At 46.6% G+C, this 19865-nt stretch overlaps 1 protein-coding gene across 2 annotated transcripts in view; it reads right to left on the bottom strand.

The window, feature by feature from the left end:
* Positions 1-19865, bottom strand: part of brf1b (BRF1 general transcription factor IIIB subunit b) — a 465668-nt gene that overhangs the window by 94535 nt on the left and 351268 nt on the right. For both annotated transcript variants that reach the window (XM_086002586.1, XM_086002587.1), the window contains 2 exons: positions 19293-19348; positions 11573-11847 (listed from right to left, as the gene is read on the bottom strand). In XM_086002586.1, the coding sequence (XP_085858712.1) occupies positions 11573-11847; positions 19293-19348 (331 nt within the window). The remainder of the gene's footprint in view (positions 1-11572; positions 11848-19292; positions 19349-19865) is intronic.

Raw genomic sequence — 19865 nt, 5'->3', positions numbered from 1 at the left:
ATGCAGAGCCGAACTAGGCAGATACCCACTGATAATAAACATCCAAAAACGAGCACTAAACTTCCTAAATCACCTCAAATCTAGCTCCCCAGACACCCTTCATTTCAAAGCCTTTCAGACCCAAGAGCTAAACCCAGAAAAGAGTCCCCTGAGTCAGCTGCTACTGAAACTAAGTACTCAGCCGGACCCTGACCAGCCCCAGACCAACACAGCCGTCCAAACACCAATCCGAGTGAACCAAATCATTAAAAAATGCAAAGAAACCTACCTGGAACATTGGAACAAAATAACCGAAAGCCAAAGCAGATTAGAATGTTACCGGGCCCTAAAAAGAGAATATAAACTGGCAGACTACCTCACGACCATCAGAGACACAAAACAGAGACAGACCCTCACCAGGTACAGACTAAGCGACCACCAACTGGAAATTGAAAAAGGCAGATACAAGAAATCCTGGCAGCCTAGAGAGAATAGAATATGCGATCAATGTCTGGCTGGCGAGGTTGAAACAGAAATGCATTTCCTCCTAAAATGCGAAAAATTCAACACATCAAGAAACATATTATTCAACAAGCTAAGCCAAACAACCACAGATTTCAAGGAATTGGATGATCTGTCAAAATTGAGATTAGTCCTAGGAGAAGGAGACAGACCATACCTTGGGGCCAAATATGTAACAACATGTCACAATCTGAGGACTGTTTAAAAGTAAGACTGTTTAAAATTAATATTGAACGTACCAAATGAAGTAGAAAGACTGTTTAAAATTAATATTGTTTAAAAGTAATATTGTATGTACCCAACAAATGTCAAATCGATTGACACCTACAGAATGTTGGAAAACTGTACCTTTTTGATATGTAAGCTTTGGCAATATGGTTCTCTGTAAACTTTCATGCCAATAAAGCATTTGAACTGAACTGAACTGACAGAGCGAGAGAGAGACAGAGCGAGAGAGAGACAGAGCGAGAGAGAGACAGAGCGAGAGAGAGACAGAGCGAGAGAGAGACAGAGCGAGAGAGAGACAGAGAGCGAGAGAGAGACAGAGAGCGAGAGAGAGACAGAGCGAGAGAGAGACAGAGCGAGAGAGAGACAGAGCGAGAGAGAGACAGAGCGAGAGAGAGACAGAGCGAGAGAGAGACAGAGCGAGAGAGAGACAGAGCGAGAGAGACAGACAGAGCGAGAGAGACAGACAGAGCGAGAGAGACAGACAGAGCGAGAGAGACAGACAGAGCGAGAGAGACAGACAGAGCGAGAGAGACAGACAGAGCGAGAGAGACAGACAGAGCGAGAGAGACAGACAGAGCGAGAGAGACAGACAGAGCGAGAGAGACAGACAGAGCGAGAGAGACAGACAGAGCGAGAGAGACAGACAGAGCGAGAGAGACAGACAGAGCGAGAGAGACAGACAGAGCGAGAGAGACAGACAGAGCGAGAGAGACAGACAGAGCGAGAGAGACAGACAGAGCGAGAGAGACAGACAGAGCGAGAGAGACAGACAGAGCGAGAGAGACAGACAGAGCGAGAGAGACAGACAGAGCGAGAGAGACAGACAGAGCGAGAGAGACAGAGCGAGAGAGACACTTCCAAAACACCGCACCGCCGACCATATCTATACCCTTCACACCCTCATTGAAAAACATATACACCAAACAAAAAATGGGAAAATATTCGCCTGTTTCATCGACTTCAAGAAAGCCTTTGACTCTATATGGCACGAAGGGCTCTATTATAAACTTCTTCAGTGTGGAATAGGGGGCAAAGTCTATGACCTTATTAAATCAATGTATCTGAAAAACAAATGCGGGGTCAAAATTGGAGACAAACGCACCGATTTCTTCACCCAGAGAAGAGGCGTCCGGCAGGGCTGCAATTTGAGCCCGACCCTGTTCAACATATACATAAATGAATTAGCAGACATGCTGGAGCAAAGCGAGTCACCAGGTCTCCGTCTCCTGGATGGAGAAGTGAAATCCCTGTTCTATGCGGACGACCTGGTTCTGCTGTCTCCCACAGAACAGGGATTACAGCAACAACTAGACCTACTCGACAAATACTGCCAAAATTGGGCTCGAACAGTAAATCTAAAAAAAAACAACATCATGATTTTTCAATAAAGGCCCAGATGTCAGGAAAACAAATACCAGTTTACCCTCAGTGATACCACTATAGGACACACTATGAGCTACACCTACCTTAGTCTAACTATTACAGCATCAGGGAGCTTCAGCATAGCAGTGAATGCACTAAAAGAAAAAGCCCGAAGAGCCCTATATGCAATAAAAAGAAAATTCTACAACATCCAAATCCCAATCAAAATCTGGCTCAAAATATTTGACAGCATAATCCTGCCCATTGCACTGTACGGTAGTGAAGTATGGGGCCCGCTAAATCACCAAAGCTACACTAAATGGGAAAAACACACAATAGAAGCCCTACATGCAGAATTCTGCCGAAGCATCCTTCGCACCCAAAGAAAAACGCCAACAAATGCATGCAGAGCCGAACTAGGCAGATACCCACTGATAATAAACATCCAAAAACGAGCACTAAACTTCCTAAATCACCTCAAATCTAGCTCCCCAGACACCCTTCATTTCAAAGCCTTTCAGACCCAAGAGCTAAACCCAGAAAAGAGTCCCCTGAGTCAGCTGCTACTGAAACTAAGTACTCAGCCGGACCCTGACCAGCCCCAGACCAACACAGCCGTCCAAACACCAATCCGAGTGAACCAAATCATTAAACAATGCAAAGAAACCTACCTGGAACATTGGAACAAAATAACCGAAAGCCAAAGCAGATTAGAATGTTACCGGGCCCTAAAAAGAGAATATAAACTGGCAGACTACCTCACGACCATCAGAGACACAAAACAGAGACAGACCCTCACCAGGTACAGACTAAGCGACCACCAACTGGAAATTGAAAAAGGCAGATACAAGAAATCCTGGCAGCCTAGAGAGAATAGAATATGCGATCAATGTCTGGCCGGCGAGGTTGAAACAGAAATGCATTTCCTCCTAAAATGCGAAAAATTCAACACATCAAGAAACATATTATTCAACAAGCTAAGCCAAACAACCCCAGATTTCAAGGAATTGGATGACCTGTCAAAATTGAGATTAGTCCTAGGAGAAGGAGACAGACCATACCTTGGGGCCAAATATGTAACAACATGTCACAACCTGAGGACTGTTTAAAATTAAGACTGTTTAAAATTAATATTGAACGTACCAAATGAAGTACAAAGACTGTTTAAAATTAATATTGTTTAAAAGTAATATTGTATGTACCCAACAAATGTCAAATCGATTGACACCTACAGAATGTTGGAAAACTGTACCTTTTTGATATGTAAGCTTTGGCAATATGGTTCTCTGTAAACTTTCATGCCAATAAAGCATTTGAACTGAACTGAACTGACAGAGCGAGAGAGAGACAGAGCGAGAGAGAGACAGAGCGAGAGAGAGACAGAGCGAGAGAGAGACAGAGCGAGAGAGAGACAGAGCGAGAGAGAGACAGAGCGAGAGAGAGACAGAGCGAGAGACAGACAGAGCGAGAGAGACAGACAGAGCGAGAGAGACAGACAGAGCGAGAGAGACAGACAGAGCGAGAGAGACAGACAGAGCGAGAGAGACAGACAGAGCGAGAGAGACAGACAGAGCGAGAGAGACAGACAGAGCGAGAGAGACAGACAGAGCGAGAGAGACAGACAGAGCGAGAGAGACAGACAGAGCGAGAGAGACAGAGCGAGAGAGACACTTCCAAAACACCGCACCGCCGACCATATCTATACCCTTCACACCCTCATTGAAAAACATATACACCAAACAAAAAATGGGAAAATATTCGCCTGTTTCATCGACTTCAAGAAAGCCTTTGACTCTATATGGCACGAAGGGCTCTATTATAAACTTCTTCAGTGTGGAATAGGGGGCAAAGTCTATGACCTTATTAAATCAATGTATCTGAAAAACAAATGCGGGGTCAAAATTGGAGACAAACGCACCGATTTCTTCACCCAGAGAAGAGGCGTCCGGCAGGGCTGCAATTTGAGCCCGACCCTGTTCAACATATACATAAATGAATTAGCAGACATGCTGGAGCAAAGCGAGTCACCAGGTCTCCGTCTCCTGGATGGAGAAGTGAAATCCCTGTTCTATGCGGACGACCTGGTTCTGCTGTCTCCCACAGAACAGGGATTACAGCAACAACTAGACCTACTCGACAAATACTGCCAAAATTGGGCTCTAACAGTAAATCTAAAAAAAAACATCATGATTTTTCAATAAAGGCCCAGATGTCAGGAAAACAAATACCAGTTTACCCTCAGTGATACCACTATAGGACACACTATGAGCTACACCTACCTTGGTCTAACTATTACAGCATCAGGGAGCTTCAGCATAGCAGTGAATGCACTAAAAGAAAAAGCCCGAAGAGCCCTATATGCAATAAAAAGAAAATTCTACAACATCCAAATCCCAATCAAAATCTGGCTCAAAATATTTGACAGCATAATCCTGCCCATTGCACTGTACGGTAGTGAAGTATGGGGCCCGCTAAATCACCAAAGCTACACTAAATGGGAAAAACACACAATAGAAGCCCTACATGCAGAATTCTGCCGAAGCATCCTTCGCACCCAAAGAAAAACGCCAACAAATGCATGCAGAGCCGAACTAGGCAGATACCCACTGATAATAAACATCCAAAAACGAGCACTAAACTTCCTAAATCACCTCAAATCTAGCTCCCCAGACACCCTTCATTTCAAAGCCTTTCAGACCCAAGAGCTAAACCCAGAAAAGAGTCCCCTGAGTCAGCTGCTACTGAAACTAAGTACTCAGCCGGACCCTGACCAGCCCCAGACCAACACAGCCGTCCAAACACCAATCCGAGTGAACCAAATCATTAAACAATGCAAAGAAACCTACCTGGAACATTGGAACAAAATAACCGAAAGCCAAAGCAGATTAGAATGTTACCGGGCCCTAAAAAGAGAATATAAACTGGCAGACTACCTCACGACCATCAGAGACACAAAACAGAGACAGACCCTCACCAGGTACAGACTAAGCGACCGCCAACTGGAAATTGAAAAAGGCAGATACAAGAAATCCTGGCAGCCTAGAGAGAATAGAATATGCGATCAATGTCTGGCCGGCGAGGTTGAAACAGAAATGCATTTCCTCCTAAAATGCGAAAAATTCAACACATCAAGAAACATATTATTCAACAAGCTAAGCCAAACAACCCCAGATTTCAAGGAATTGGATGACCTGTCAAAATTGAGATTAGTCCTAGGAGAAGGAGACAGACCATACCTTGGGGCCAAATATGTAACAACATGTCACAACCTGAGGACTGTTTAAAATTAAGACTGTTTAAAATTAATATTGAACGTACCAAATGAAGTACAAAGACTGTTTAAAATTAATATTGTTTAAAAGTAATATTGTATGTACCCAACAAATGTCAAATCGATTGACACCTACAGAATGTTGGAAAACTGTACCTTTTTGATATGTAAGCTTTGGCAATATGGTTCTCTGTAAACTTTCATGCCAATAAAGCATTTGAACTGAACTGAACTGACAGAGCGAGAGAGAGACAGAGCGAGAGAGAGACAGAGCGAGAGAGAGACAGAGCGAGAGAGAGACAGAGCGAGAGAGAGACAGAGCGAGAGAGAGACAGAGCGAGAGAGAGACAGAGCGAGAGAGAGACAGAGCGAGAGAGAGACAGAGCGAGAGAGAGACAGAGCGAGAGAGAGACAGAGCGAGAGAGAGACAGAGCGAGAGAGAGACAGAGCGAGAGAGAGACAGAGCGAGAGAGACAGAGCGAGAGAGACAGAGCGAGAGAGACAGACAGAGCGAGAGAGACAGACAGAGCGAGAGAGACAGACAGAGCGAGAGAGACAGACAGAGCGAGAGAGACAGACAGAGCGAGAGAGACAGACAGAGCGAGAGAGACAGACAGAGCGAGAGAGACAGACAGAGCGAGAGAGACAGACAGAGCGAGAGAGACACTTCCAAAACACCGCACCGCCGACCATATCTATACCCTTCACACCCTCATTGAAAAACATATACACCAAACAAAAAATGGGAAAATATTCGCCTGTTTCATCGACTTCAAGAAAGCCTTTGACTCTATATGGCACGAAGGGCTCTATTATAAACTTCTTCAGTGTGGAATAGGGGGCAAAGTCTATGACCTTATTAAATCAATGTATCTGAAAAACAAATGCGGGGTCAAAATTGGAGACAAACGCACCGATTTCTTCACCCAGAGAAGAGGCGTCCGGCAGGGCTGCAATTTGAGCCCGACCCTGTTCAACATATACATAAATGAATTAGCAGACATGCTGGAGCAAAGCGAGTCACCAGGTCTCCGTCTCCTGGATGGAGAAGTGAAATCCCTGTTCTATGCGGACGACCTGGTTCTGCTGTCTCCCACAGAACAGGGATTACAGCAACAACTAGACCTACTCGACAAATACTGCCAAAATTGGGCTCTAACAGTAAATCTAAAAAAAAACAACATCATGATTTTTCAATAAAGGCCCAGATGTCAGGAAAACAAATACCAGTTTACCCTCAGTGATACCACTATAGGACACACTATGAGCTACACCTACCTTGGTCTAACTATTACAGCATCAGGGAGCTTCAGCATAGCAGTGAATGCACTAAAAGAAAAAGCCCGAAGAGCCCTATATGCAATAAAAAGAAAATTCTACAACATCCAAATCCCAATCAAAATCTGGCTCAAAATATTTGACAGCATAATCCTGCCCATTGCACTGTACGGTAGTGAAGTATGGGGCCCGCTAAATCACCAAAGCTACACTAAATGGGAAAAACACACAATAGAAGCCCTACATGCAGAATTCTGCCGAAGCATCCTTCGCACCCAAAGAAAAACGCCAACAAATGCATGCAGAGCCGAACTAGGCAGATACCCACTGATAATAAACATCCAAAAACGAGCACTAAACTTCCTAAATCACCTCAAATCTAGCTCCCCAGACACCCTTCATTTCAAAGCCTTTCAGACCCAAGAGCTAAACCCAGAAAAGAGTCCCCTGAGTCAGCTGCTACTGAAACTAAGTACTCAGCCGGACCCTGACCAGCCCCAGACCAACACAGCCGTCCAAACACCAATCCGAGTGAACCAAATCATTAAACAATGCAAAGAAACCTACCTGGAACATTGGAACAAAATAACCGAAAGCCAAAGCAGATTAGAATGTTACCGGGCCCTAAAAAGAGAATATAAACTGGCAGACTACCTCACGACCATCAGAGACACAAAACAGAGACAGACCCTCACCAGGTACAGACTAAGCGACCACCAACTGGAAATTGAAAAAGGCAGATACAAGAAATCCTGGCAGCCTAGAGAGAATAGAATATGCGATCAATGTCTGGCCGGCGAGGTTGAAACAGAAATGCATTTCCTCCTAAAATGCGAAAAATTCAACACATCAAGAAACATATTATTCAACAAGCTAAGCCAAACAACCCCAGATTTCAAGGAATTGGATGACCTGTCAAAATTGAGATTAGTCCTAGGAGAAGGAGACAGACCATACCTTGGGGCCAAATATGTAACAACATGTCACAACCTGAGGACTGTTTAAAATTAAGACTGTTTAAAATTAATATTGAACGTACCAAATGAAGTACAAAGACTGTTTAAAATTAATATTGTTTAAAAGTAATATTGTATGTACCCAACAAATGTCAAATCGATCGACACCTACAGAATGTTTGAAAATGTACCTTTTTGCTATGTAAGCTTTGGCAATATGGTTCTCTGTAAACTTTCATGCCAATAAAGCATTTGAATTGAATTGAATTGAATTGAATTGAGAGAGACAGAGAGAGAGAGAGACAGAGAGAGAGGAATGAAGAGATAGAGAGACAGAGAGAGAGCGAGAGAGAGACAGAGAGGAATGAAGAGATAGAGCGGTAGACTGAGGGAAAAGGGAGAGAGAAAGGAAGGCGAGAAAAGGAGAGAGGGTAGAGAGAGGGAGGCAGATGGTGAGACAGAGGAAGGAGAGAGAGAAACGGGGAGGAGACAGTGAGATAAAAAGAGGGGTCACATACACATCAACAAAATAAAAAAAATTCCACATTGAGGTTCTGGTGTAGCATTCCCTCCTGAAATATTGGTCGATATTTCCTTACAGCTGACGAACCTGCTCTGGGTCCCCAGCATTTCATTCTTTTATTCCACATTTTCATCATAATTTTTGAAGAAACTCTCTTGGGTTTTTATCTGCTGCTTGAACTCGGGGTCTGCTGCTTGTTCCTGCTCTGTGCTCCACCACAGGGAGGCCAGTTCTTCACCCACCACGTTCCTGCTCTATGGAACTCTTTCCCAAAACCACTCTGCCTTCCCACGTCTCTTCAAAACCAATCCTAAAATTTGGGACCATACTTTACTTTAGCGCCAGGGGACTTCTTACAATGTTAAAGGTGCTATATAAATGCAAGTTGTTGCTGTTTACCAGTAGGGTGGTGTTGGTTGAGGGACAAAAGTTGGGCAGAACACACGGAAGTAGTCGCTGCTCTTCTTCAAATATGGGATGGGATCTTCTACATCCATCTGGAAGGTGGACATGACCTCAGTGCAAGATCTCATGCGAAAGACGGCATCTCCGACAGTGCAGCGCTCCCTCAGTACTGGCCCTCCGACAGTGCAGCGCTCCCCTCAGTACTGCCCCTCCGACAGTGTAGCGCTCCCTCAGTACTGCCCCTCCGACAGTGTAGCGCTCCCTCAGTACTGCCCCTCCGACAGTGCAGCGCTCCCTCAATACTGCCCCTCCGACAGTGCAGCACTCCCTCAGTACTGCCCCTCCGACAGTGCAGCACTCCCTCAGTACTGACCCTCCGACAGTGCGGCGCTCCTTCAGTACTGCCCCTCCGACAGTGTAGCGCTCCCTCAGTACTGCCCCTCCGACAGTGCAGCGCTCCCTCAATGCTGCCCCTCCGACAGTGCAGCGCTCCCTCAGTACTGCCCCTCCGACAGTGCAGCGCTCCCTCAGTACTGCCCCTCCGACAGTGCAGCGCTCCCTCAGTACTGCCCCTCCGACAGTGCAGCTCTCCCTCAGTACTGACCCTCCGACAGTGCAGCGCTCCCTCAGTACTGCACTGGAGTGTCAGCCTGGATCATGTGCTCAAGTCTCTGGTGTGGAACTTGAAACCACGACCTTCTGACCCAGAGCCAAGAGTGATACTCACTGAACCACGGTTGACACAAATGTTTTCCTGAACTGAGTTTCCCCCAAATGCAGTGACAGCGTCTCAGCACCAGAAACAGTTCCAAACAATCATTGGCATTAACATCCTTTTGTGTGGACTGTGAAGGGTAAGTTTAGGCAGGAAACCAGTGTTTCTTTACACAGAGATGATCTCCAGGGTTTGCCAGTGCAGTAAGAAGGGAACACTGGGCTCATTGAAGAAATAGCCAGATATTGTAATGGGAAGACAGTAGAGTTGGTATTCAGGAAGGATGATATCAGCTGAGCCATGAGACCCATCCCTCCATCTTGAATTGGAGGTTTCAGAGGGTTCTAGGGCTGGAGGAGGTTACAGAGATAGGGAGGGGTGAAGCCATGGAGGGATTTGAACACATCGATGAGAATTTTAAAATCGAGACGTTGCCGGACCGGGATATAGCTGGCCTCGGCTCTCCTGGGCTCAGGAATGGAAAGAAAGTCAGTCAGCATTACTGCTCCTGATCACTATCTCGTGGCCTCTGGAATGTGTGGAATCAGTCATGAAAAGGATTAGCTTGCTGAACCTCGCTCTCTAGACTCACACATGAAGACTGGGTGAGGCACTGAAGGGTTCTGGCACCTGTGAAACTGTACCCGAGTACACGCCAGTGCCTTTGGGAACAGGAGGGGAGAAAGAAACCTGCTGGAAGGGCCAAGGCTTATAGTGTAAGACATCAAGGCCTAGAAATTCAGTTTGGGGCGGCCAGCTCGCTCGCGCCCAGAAAGTACCGCTGCGCGCAGAGCCACTTGCGCCCGCCGGAAATTCAGTTTCAGCGCCCCAACTCGAAGGCGGCCGCTATTCAAGGGTTTCGGCGCCCCCGCTTGGGGCGCTGAAACTGAATATCGGCGCGCTAGGTGCCACAGCACCACCCGCTGCGGAGCGGCAGGCTGCGGTACTGCAGGCCTTCCTCCCTCTCTTAAGGGGGAGGTGCCTGCAACAGCGAGATCGCCGCTCGCTAGTGCCGGCAAATAAGCCCGGCACCACGGAGAAGTGCCGGGTTCCCGGAAAACAGCTGGCAATGCCGCGGGGGGGGGGGGGGGGGGGGGGGGGGGGTGGTGGTGGAGGAGGCCGGGGAAGGAGGTGCGGGCAGGCGGCCGCCGAAAAAGCGGCCGACCGCACCTCCGCCTTAACTCGCCCCACTAACGCTACAGGACGGCCCCGTTTTCTGATCGCTGTTTGCGGCCGCTGCGGAAGAGGCGGCCGCAACTAAATATGGCGGTCGGGCCGGTAGCGGGGCACTGCGCACACCGATGACGTCATCGGTGGCGGCGAAGCGCTACTGGCTAACGCCGCCATTACCGCAGCGCTGAATATCGGCGAAAGCTCAGCAAGTGGCGCAAAAGCCCTCTTTGGGCGAAAACTGGGCGCAAAGCCTACTGAATTTCTAGCCCCAAGTTTGAGAAGAGTGGGAGATTGATTCCTGGGATGAGAGGGTTGTCCTCTGAGGAATGAGTGAGTAGATTGGGCCGATACTTTCTGGAGTTTAGAAGAATGAGAGGCGATCTCATTGAAACATATAAGATTCTGAGCAGATTGACAGGACAGATGCCGAGAGGTTGTTTCCCCCTGGCTGGAGAGTCCAGAACTAGGGGGCACAGTCTCAGGATAAGGGATAGGCCATTTAGGACTGAGATGAGGACGAATTTCTTCACTCAGAATGTTGTGAATCATTGGAATTCTCTACCCCAGAGGGCTGTGGATGCTGAATCATTGAGTATATTCAAGGTAGAGATCGATAGATTTTTGGACTCTAGAGGAATCAAAGGATATGGAGATTGGGCGGGAAAGTGGAGTTGAGGTCGATGATCAGCCATGATCTTATTGAATGGCGGAGCAGGCTCGAAGGGCCGAATGGCCGACTCCTGCTTCGAATTCTAATGTTCTTAAACTCCAGAGCATATAGGCTCATTCTACTCAATCTCTCCTCATAGGACAGCCCTCTCATCCCAGGAATCAATCTAGTGAACTACACTGCACCCTCTCTAAGGCAAGTAGATCCTTCCTTTGGTACAGAGACCAAATCTGTACACATTTGGCCCATCGTGCCTGTGTCGTTTCTTTGAAAGAGCTATCCAAATGAGTTCCACTCCTCCTGCCTCTTTCCCTAGAAAGGCCTGCTATGGGGGAAAGAGCAGTCTGTCTGTTAACTGTCATCGGGAAGCCCAGCCCCATATTTTCAATGTAAGGTGAAGTACGTTATACACAAGTTTACAGTAAGGTAGCATTTAACAATGGATTAAGCCCACACGCCTATACTGTTCTGCGTGAGCTGGTAACTGTACCTCTTGCCCAGGTTGCTGACAGGTGCGGCGAGGCTCCGGGAGTTTGCGGCTATCCTTCGCTGGGCTGGCCCCTTCTTGCCGCTGCTGTTACTGCCGCCGCGGTTACTGCTGTCGCTCTCCTCCCTGGTCGGAGTGCTGCTCCCCTTGCTGTTCAGATCCCTCAGCACGTCATAATTTATCTTGCTCGAGATCTTTTTCTGTTCCAGCATTTTCTCTATGGCCTCCCCTGCCGTGCTAGCTCGGATTGGCTCGCGTTTCTTAGACGATTTTCTGGGCTTTGAAAGAAATGGAGAATGTTTACAGTAAGTTCCCTGCTCCAGGTTACCGAATGGTAAAGGTTTATACTTAGCCGAGGCATAGACTACAAGAGTTCTACGGGAAATTTTCATCTGGCTGTGAATGAACTGAAAGAGAAAGCAAAAAGGGCTTTCTATGCCATTAAAAAGTCAATCCAAATAGAAATCCCAATTGGCATTTGGCTCAAAATTTTTAAATCAGTAATTGAACCAATTGCACTCTATGGCAGTGAGGTGTGGGGTCCGCTAACACAACAAGAATTTGCAAAATGGGACAAACACCCCAATTGAGATCCTACATGCAGAATTCTGTAAAAGTATCCTCTGGACTCAGAGGAAAACCGCAAACAATGCATGCAGGGCAGAACTAGGCCAATATCCACTACTAATTAATATCCAAAAAAGAGCCACCAAATTTTGGAAACACCTAAAAATGAGCAACCCCCACTGCTATCATTACGAAGCCCTGAAATGCCAAGAGAGGATCATAAAGAAGAGTCCCCTCAGTCAACTAGTCCTGGGACTCAGTGAAGTAACTACTAACACTACTAATAATAACCAGCTCCAGGACAGTGACATCGTAGCACAGAGAATTCGACCCAACACAATTGTCATTAAACAAAAGGAAAAATATCTGACCTATTGGACAGAAACAACAAAAACCCAAAACAAACTCGATTGCTATTTGGCCCTAAACAGACAATACACCATGGCTGAATACCTGACCACGGTAAAAGATAGCAAATTGAGAAAAACCTTGACTATGTACAGACTTAGTGAGCATAGCCTGGCCATCGAAAAAGGCAGACACAGGCAGACCTGGCTGCCAAGAGAGGACAGGATATGCTCTCACTGCAGTCAGGGAGTGGTGGAGACAGAGATGCACTTCCTCACAGCTTGTGGAAACGATCAGGGCATAAGGGGGAATTTCTACCCAAAATTCATAAAAATATGCCCTGAATTCAAAAATTTGAATGACGACCAAAAACTCCCATACCTATTAGGGGAACAGAGAAATTGCGTAACTTCAGCGGCAAACTATGTTACAGCTTGCCATAAGCAGAGGGACAACCATTAAACCTAAGAAAAGATTATATTACATATTATATGAGTGTATATTTATACACACAGGGATATATCTGTTCATACACTGTATGGATAGATCTGCGTTGATGTGTTCAACCATACATGTTTTTTCGGTGCTTTGGCAACATAAGATGTACCTTGTCATGCCAATAAAGCAATTTGAATTGAATTGAATTGATTGTGTATAAAACACAAGTTAGGCCACAGCTCGAGTACTGCGTACAGTTCTGGTCACCGCACTACAGGAAAGATGTGAGAGGGTACAGAGGAGATTTATGAAGATGTTGCCAGGACTGGAGAATTTTAGCTGTGAGGAAAGATTGGATAGGCTGGGGTTATTTTCTTTGGAATGGAGGAGGCTGAGCGGAGATTTAATCGAGGTGTATAAAATTATGAGGGGCCGAGATAGAGCGGATAGGAAGGACCTATTTCCCTTAGCAGAGAGGTCAATAACCAGGGGGAATAGATTAAAAGTAATTGGTGGAAGGATTAGAGGGGAGTTGAGGAGAACTTTTTTCACCCAGAGGGTGGTGGGGGTCTGGAACTCGCTGCCTGAAAGGGTGGTAGAGGCAGAAACCCTCATCACATTTAAAAAGTACTTGGATATGCACTTGAAATGCCATAACCTGCAGGGCTCCAATTAAATATTGGGAAGACCGAAGCCATTGTTTTCGGTCCCCACCACAAACTCCGTTCCCGAGTCACTGACTCCATCCCTCTCCCTAACATCTGTCTAAGGCTGAACCACACTGTGCGCAACCTTGGCGTCATATTTGACCCTCGAAGACCGCCTATTTCCACCTCCGTAACATCGCCCGTCTCCGCCCTGCTTCAGCTCATCCGCTGCTGAAACCCTCATCCATGCCTTTGTGATCTCTAGACTTGACTATTCCAATGCACTCCTGGCTGGCCTCCCACGTGTAAATGCGAGGTGATCCAAAACTCGGCTGCCCGTGTCCTAACTCGCACCAAGTCCCGTTCACCCATCATCCCTGACCTACATTGCCTCCCGGTTAAGCAACGCCTATTTCAAAATTCTCATCCTTGTTTTCAAATCCCTCCATGGCATCGTGCCTCCCTATCTCTAATCTCCTCCAGCCCTACAACCCCCGCACCCCCCCACCGAGATATCTGCACTCCTCTAATTCTGGCCTCTTGAGCATCCTTGATTAGAATCGCTCCACCATTGGCGGCCGTGCCCTCTGTTGCCTGGGCCCTAAGCTCTGGAATTCCCTCCCTAAACCTCTCCGCCTCTCTCTCCTCCTTTAAGATGCTTATTAAAACCTACCTCCTTGACCAAGCTTTTGGTCACCTGCCCTAAACTCTCCTTATGTGGCTCAGTGTCTTTTAATACTCCTGTGAAGCGCCTTGGGATGTTTTACTACGTTGACGGTGCTATATAAATACAAGTTGTTGTTGCTGTAAGGCTACGGACCAAGAGCTGGAATGTGGGATTAGGCTGGATTGCTCTTTTCCGGCCGGCGCAGGCGCGATGGGCCGAATGGCTTCCTTCTGTGCAGTAAATTTCTATGATTCTATCATCCAGACAGTGAAAGGAAGGAAATGGTTTAAAGTCTTGGACAAATCCTTCAATCCTACATTGAGAAATAGGAGAAACACCAAGGTTTGGGAAAAAATTAATAACCAGGTAACTGGATGACAACAAACTTGGGTTTTCAATGCTTGAACATTGTCGGAAAGACAGTGTTACGGAGTTGCAGTTTAGAGGTTCCGAGAAAGAATGACGTAAAAGTAGGAGACTGCGATTAATCTTGATTTCAACACCGCGTGAATAAAGGGAAGAGAAAGTGTGCACAGGATAGGTCAACTGGAGCTGAGGAGCATAGTTCATAGAATCATTGAATGGTTACAGCACAGAAGGAGGTCATTCGGCCCATCGAGCCCGTGCTGGCTCCCTGCAAGAGCACTTCAGCTAGTCCCACTCCCCCACCCTTTCCCCGTAGCACTGCAAATATTTTTCCTTCAGGTACTTATCCAATTCTCTTTTGAAAGCCACAATCGAGTCTGCATCCACCGCCATTCCAAATCATAACCACTCACTGCGTAAAAAAGTTTTTCCTCATGTCGCCTTTTGTTCTTTTGTCAATCACCTTAAATCTGTGTCCTCTGGTTCTCGACCCTTCCGCCAATGGGAACAGTTTCTCTCTATCTGCTCTGTCGAGACCCCTCATGATTTTGAACACCTCTATTAAATCTCCTCTCGACCCTCTGAGTTCTAAGGAGAACAAACCCCAGCTCCTCTAGTCTATCCATGTAACTGAAGTCCCTCATCCCTGGAATCATTCTCGTAAATTTCTTCTGCACCCTCTCTAAGGCCTTCACATCGTTCCTAAAGTGCAGTGCCCAGAATTGGACACAGAACTCCAGTTGAGGCTGAACCAGTGTTCGGAGAGAATTGACCACAGTAATGTTGATAAAATAGACAAGAAGGGTGGTGATGGAAAGAGAGATTGGAGGTTGTGATGGGAGAAAGATCAACTATCAGGAAAACCAGGCACTGCTAGCTTTTTCTGGACAGCGAAGGATGGGCAGATAGCCTTTCTCATCTGTATCGGTCTTGTAATGGATAACTGGACAGGCAGATATTGTGGTTGGGGGGGGGGGGGGGGGGAGAAGAGAGAAACAGAGACAGATGTAGACAGGGAGAGAGAGAGAAAGAGAGAGTGCGAGAAAGAGAGAGAGAGAGAGAGAGAGAGAGAGGAATGGAGAGTGAAGTAGTTGACTCAGAGACTAGGGTCCTGAATTTAAATAAAGGAAACTACGATGGTATGAGGCGCGAGTTGGCTAGGATGGATTGGGAAACGTTACTTAAAGGGTTGACGGTGGATAGGCAATGGCAAACATTTAAAGATCGCATGGATGAACTACAGAATTTATTCATCCCTGTCTGGCATAAAAATAAAACAAAAAAGGTGGCGCAACCGTAGCTAACAAGGGAAATTAGGGATAGCATAAGATCCAAGGAGAGGACATATAAATTGGGAAGAAAAAGCAACAAGCCTGAGGATTGGGAGCAGTTTAGGATTCAGCAAAGGAGGACAAAAGGATTAATTAAGAGGGGGGAAAATAGAGTATGAGAGTAAGCTTTCAGGGAACATAAAAACTGATTGTAAAAGCTTCTATAGATATGTGAAGAGAAAAAGATTGGTGAAGTCAAGTGTAGGTCCCTTGCAGTCAGAATCAGGGGAATTTATAATGGGGAACAAAGAAATGGCAAACCGATTAAATATATACTTTGGTTCTGTCTTCACAAAGGAGGACACAAATAGCCTCCCAGAGATGTCGGGGAACATAGGGTCTACTGAGAGGGAGGAACTGAATGAAATCAGCATTTGTAGGGAAATGGCCGATAAATCCCCATGGCCTGATAATCTACATCCTAGGGTACTTAAGGAATTGGCCCCAGAAATAGTAGATGCATTGCTGGTCATCTTCCAAAATTCTATAGACTGGCACAGTTCCCATGGATTGGAGGGTAGCTAATGTAACCCCACTATTTAAAAAAGGTGGTAGAGAAAGAGCGGGGAATTATAGACCGGTAAGCCTGACATCGGTAGTGGGGAAAATGCTAAGAGTCCATTATAAAAGATGTAATAGCAGAGCACTTGGAAAACAGTGACAGGATCGGACAAAGTCAGCATGGATTTACAAAAGGTAAATCGTGCTTGACTAATCTACTGGAATTTTTTGAGGATGTAACTGGTAGAATAGATAAGGGAGAACCAGTGGATGTGGTGTATTTGGACTTTCAGAAGGCTTTCGATAAGGTCCCGCATAAGAGATTAGCGTGCAAAGTTAAAGCGCATGGGATTGGGGGTAAGGTACTAACTTGGATAGAGAACTGGTTGGCAGACAGGAAGCAAAGAGTTGGAATAAACGGGTCTTTTTCCGAGTGGCAGGCAGTGACTAGTGGGGTACCGCAGGGATCGGTCCTTGGACCCCAGCTATTTCACAATATATATTAATGATCTAGACGAGGGAACTAGATGTAATATCTCCAAGTTTGCAGACGACACAAAGCTGGGTGGGCGTGTGTGCTGTGAGGAGGATGCCGAGAAACTCCAGTATGATTTGGACAGGTTGGGTGATTGGGCAGATGCATGATAATGTGGATAAATGCGAGGTTATCCACTTTGGTGGCAAAAACAGGAAGGTAGATTATCTGAACGGCAATAGATTGGGAGAAGGGGAAGTGCAACGAGACCTGGGTGTCCTTGTGCACCAGTCGCTGAAGGTAAGCATGCAGGTGCAGCAGGCGGTTAAGAAGGCAAATGGTATGTTGGTCTTCATAGTGAGAGGATTCGCGTACAGGAACAAGGATGTCTTTCTGCAGTTGTACAGGGCCTTGGTGAGACCGCACCTTGAGTATTGTGTGCAGTTTTGGTCACCTTATCTGAGGAAGGATGTTCTTGCCATGGAGGGAGTGCAGTGAAGGTTCACCAGACTGATACCTGGGATGGCAGGAATAACGTATGGAGAGAGATTGGGTCGATTAGGTTTATATTCACTAGAGTTCAGAAGAATGCGAGGGGATCTCATGGAAACTTATAAAATTCTAACAGGACTGGAAAGACTAGATGCAGGAAGGATGTTCCCAATGTGGGGGAGTCCAGAACCAGGGGTCACAGTCTAAAGATAAGGGGTAAGCCATTTAGGACTGAGATGAGGAGGAATTTCTTCACCCAGAGAGTGGTGAACCTGTGGAATTCTCTACCAGAAAAGGCAGTTGAGGCCAATTCATTAAATATATTCAAGGAGGAGTTAGATATATTTCTTAAGGCTAAAGGGATCAAGGGATATGGGGAGAAGACAGGGACAGGGTACTGAATTTGGATGATCAGCCATGATCTCATTAAATGGCAGAGCAGGCTCGAGGGGCCGAATGGCCTACTCCTGCTCCTATCTTCTATGTTTCTATGATAGATAGACAGAGGAGGGAAAGAGAAAGGGAGCAGAGGAGAGACAGAGAGTGGGCGAGGCAGAGAGTGGGCGAGGCAGAGAGTGAGCGAGGCAGAGAGTGAGCGAGGCAGAGAGTGAGCGAGGCAGAGAGTGAGCGAGGCAGAGAGCCCCCTCCTCTACTCCCTCTTCACCCACGACTGTGTGGCTGTTCATGGTTCCAACACCATCAAGTTTGCGGATGATACCACGGTGGTAGGCCAGATCACCAACAACGATGAGTCAGCCTACAGGGAGGAGGTCCAGCATCTCGTGAAGTGGTGCGCCGATAACAACCTGGCCCTTAACATCAAGAAAACCAAGGAAATCATGGTGGACTTCAGGAAGTCTAAAGGCGGAAGTCACACCCCCATCCACATCCATGGGGCTGTGGTGGAAAGGGTGGACAGCTTTAAGTTCCTTGGAGTCCACATCACGGAAGACCTCTCCTGGTCCCTCAATACCTCCTCTTTGGTGAAGAAGGCCCAGCAGCGCCTATATTTCCTAAGGAGGCTGACGGGATGTAACCTGTCACCCCTGATCCTCTCTAACTTTTACCGCTGCACAATAGAGAGCATCCTGACAAACTGTATCACAGTATGGTATGGCAGCTGTAGCTACTATGACCGGAAAGCCCTGCAGCGGGTAGTCAAAACTGCCCAACGCATTACCGGCACCCGGCTACCGACCATAGAGAACATCTACCAGAAACGCTGTTTACGGAGGTCACGGTCCATCATCAAAGACCCTACCCACCCCAGCGACAGTTTGTTCGCCCTCCTGCCATCTGGGAGACGCTACAGATGCATTCACACCCGAACGACCAGATTTAGGAACAGCTTCTTTCCCAGGGCTGTCATCCTACTGAACTCTACAAATAAACTCTAAAGCCTGCACATCTGCCAATGCACTTTATTATGGTTATGTTTATGTATTACAAGCCAAATGTATGTTGAATGTTAAATGTCTTCATCAAAATGTAAACTCTCAGGAGCCGCAAGCCTACATTTCGTTGTACTGCACTTGTGCACTAACAATGACAATAAAGTTGATTATTATTATTACAGAGAGCGAGCGAGACAGAGAGCGAGCGAGACAGAGAGCGAGCGAGACAGAGAGCGAGCGAGACAGAGTGAGACATAGAGACAGACATATACAAAAGAAAAGCTTGCCCAGTTCTCAAGAGACTGTTAGATTGATAATATCACAAGTATTATCTGTCGACAAATGTCATTCGGTGGAACAGCCTGTAGGACACAGGGAAGGAAAGAATCAGTAAAATTTAACGGTGAAGCAATTAAATTTAAAGATGACAATATTAGCAATTCCAAAGAAGTGCAGTTTGGGGACCTCAATTAGTAAACTCACTCCAGTAAAATTACCTTCTGCTCTTTGTAAATCCCAAGTTCCTTCTCTTTAGCTATTCGTTCCTCCTTAGCTGTAAGGAAAATAAAAATGTTGTGTTAGAGGTGTAGGTGTGAGCTCCCCAATGCTTTAGTCGGTAGGTGAGCTGCCTGGGGTAGGAGGGATCAGAGGGTGCCAAGTTTGAGTTGGCTGATCTTGGCTGGCACAGCAGCAGAGACACTGCGGTCACACTCTGGCCAGGAGGGGCAGTCAGAGTTCCAGCTCATCACTCTCCAGTGGCCCGTGCTGGAAGGTGCACGTGGGTGTTGGGTGATGTGCTTTGGTTGTGATGCTTGCTATAGTCAAATAGGCTCACAACAAATGGCGAATGGCCACTTAAAGCAGAGCTGCCGGCGCTTGGGTGAGCTTGCTCTCTGTATTGTGCGATTGTCATTTTGTGACGAAGAAGAAGACAGGCTTGCATTTCTGTAGCGCCTCTTACGACCTCAGGATGTCCCAAAGTGTTTTACAGCCAATGAAGTACTTTTTGAAGTGTAGTCACTGTTGAAATGCAGGAACCATGGTAGCCAATTTGCACACAGCAAGCTCCC

Source organism: Somniosus microcephalus, chromosome 12 (genome assembly GCF_052327205.1).
Source record: "Somniosus microcephalus isolate GS21.2 chromosome 12, FLI_Smic_1.0, whole genome shotgun sequence".
NCBI lineage: Eukaryota > Metazoa > Chordata > Chondrichthyes > Squaliformes > Somniosidae > Somniosus > Somniosus microcephalus.
This window is presented reverse-complemented; position numbering and strand designations above follow the sequence as displayed.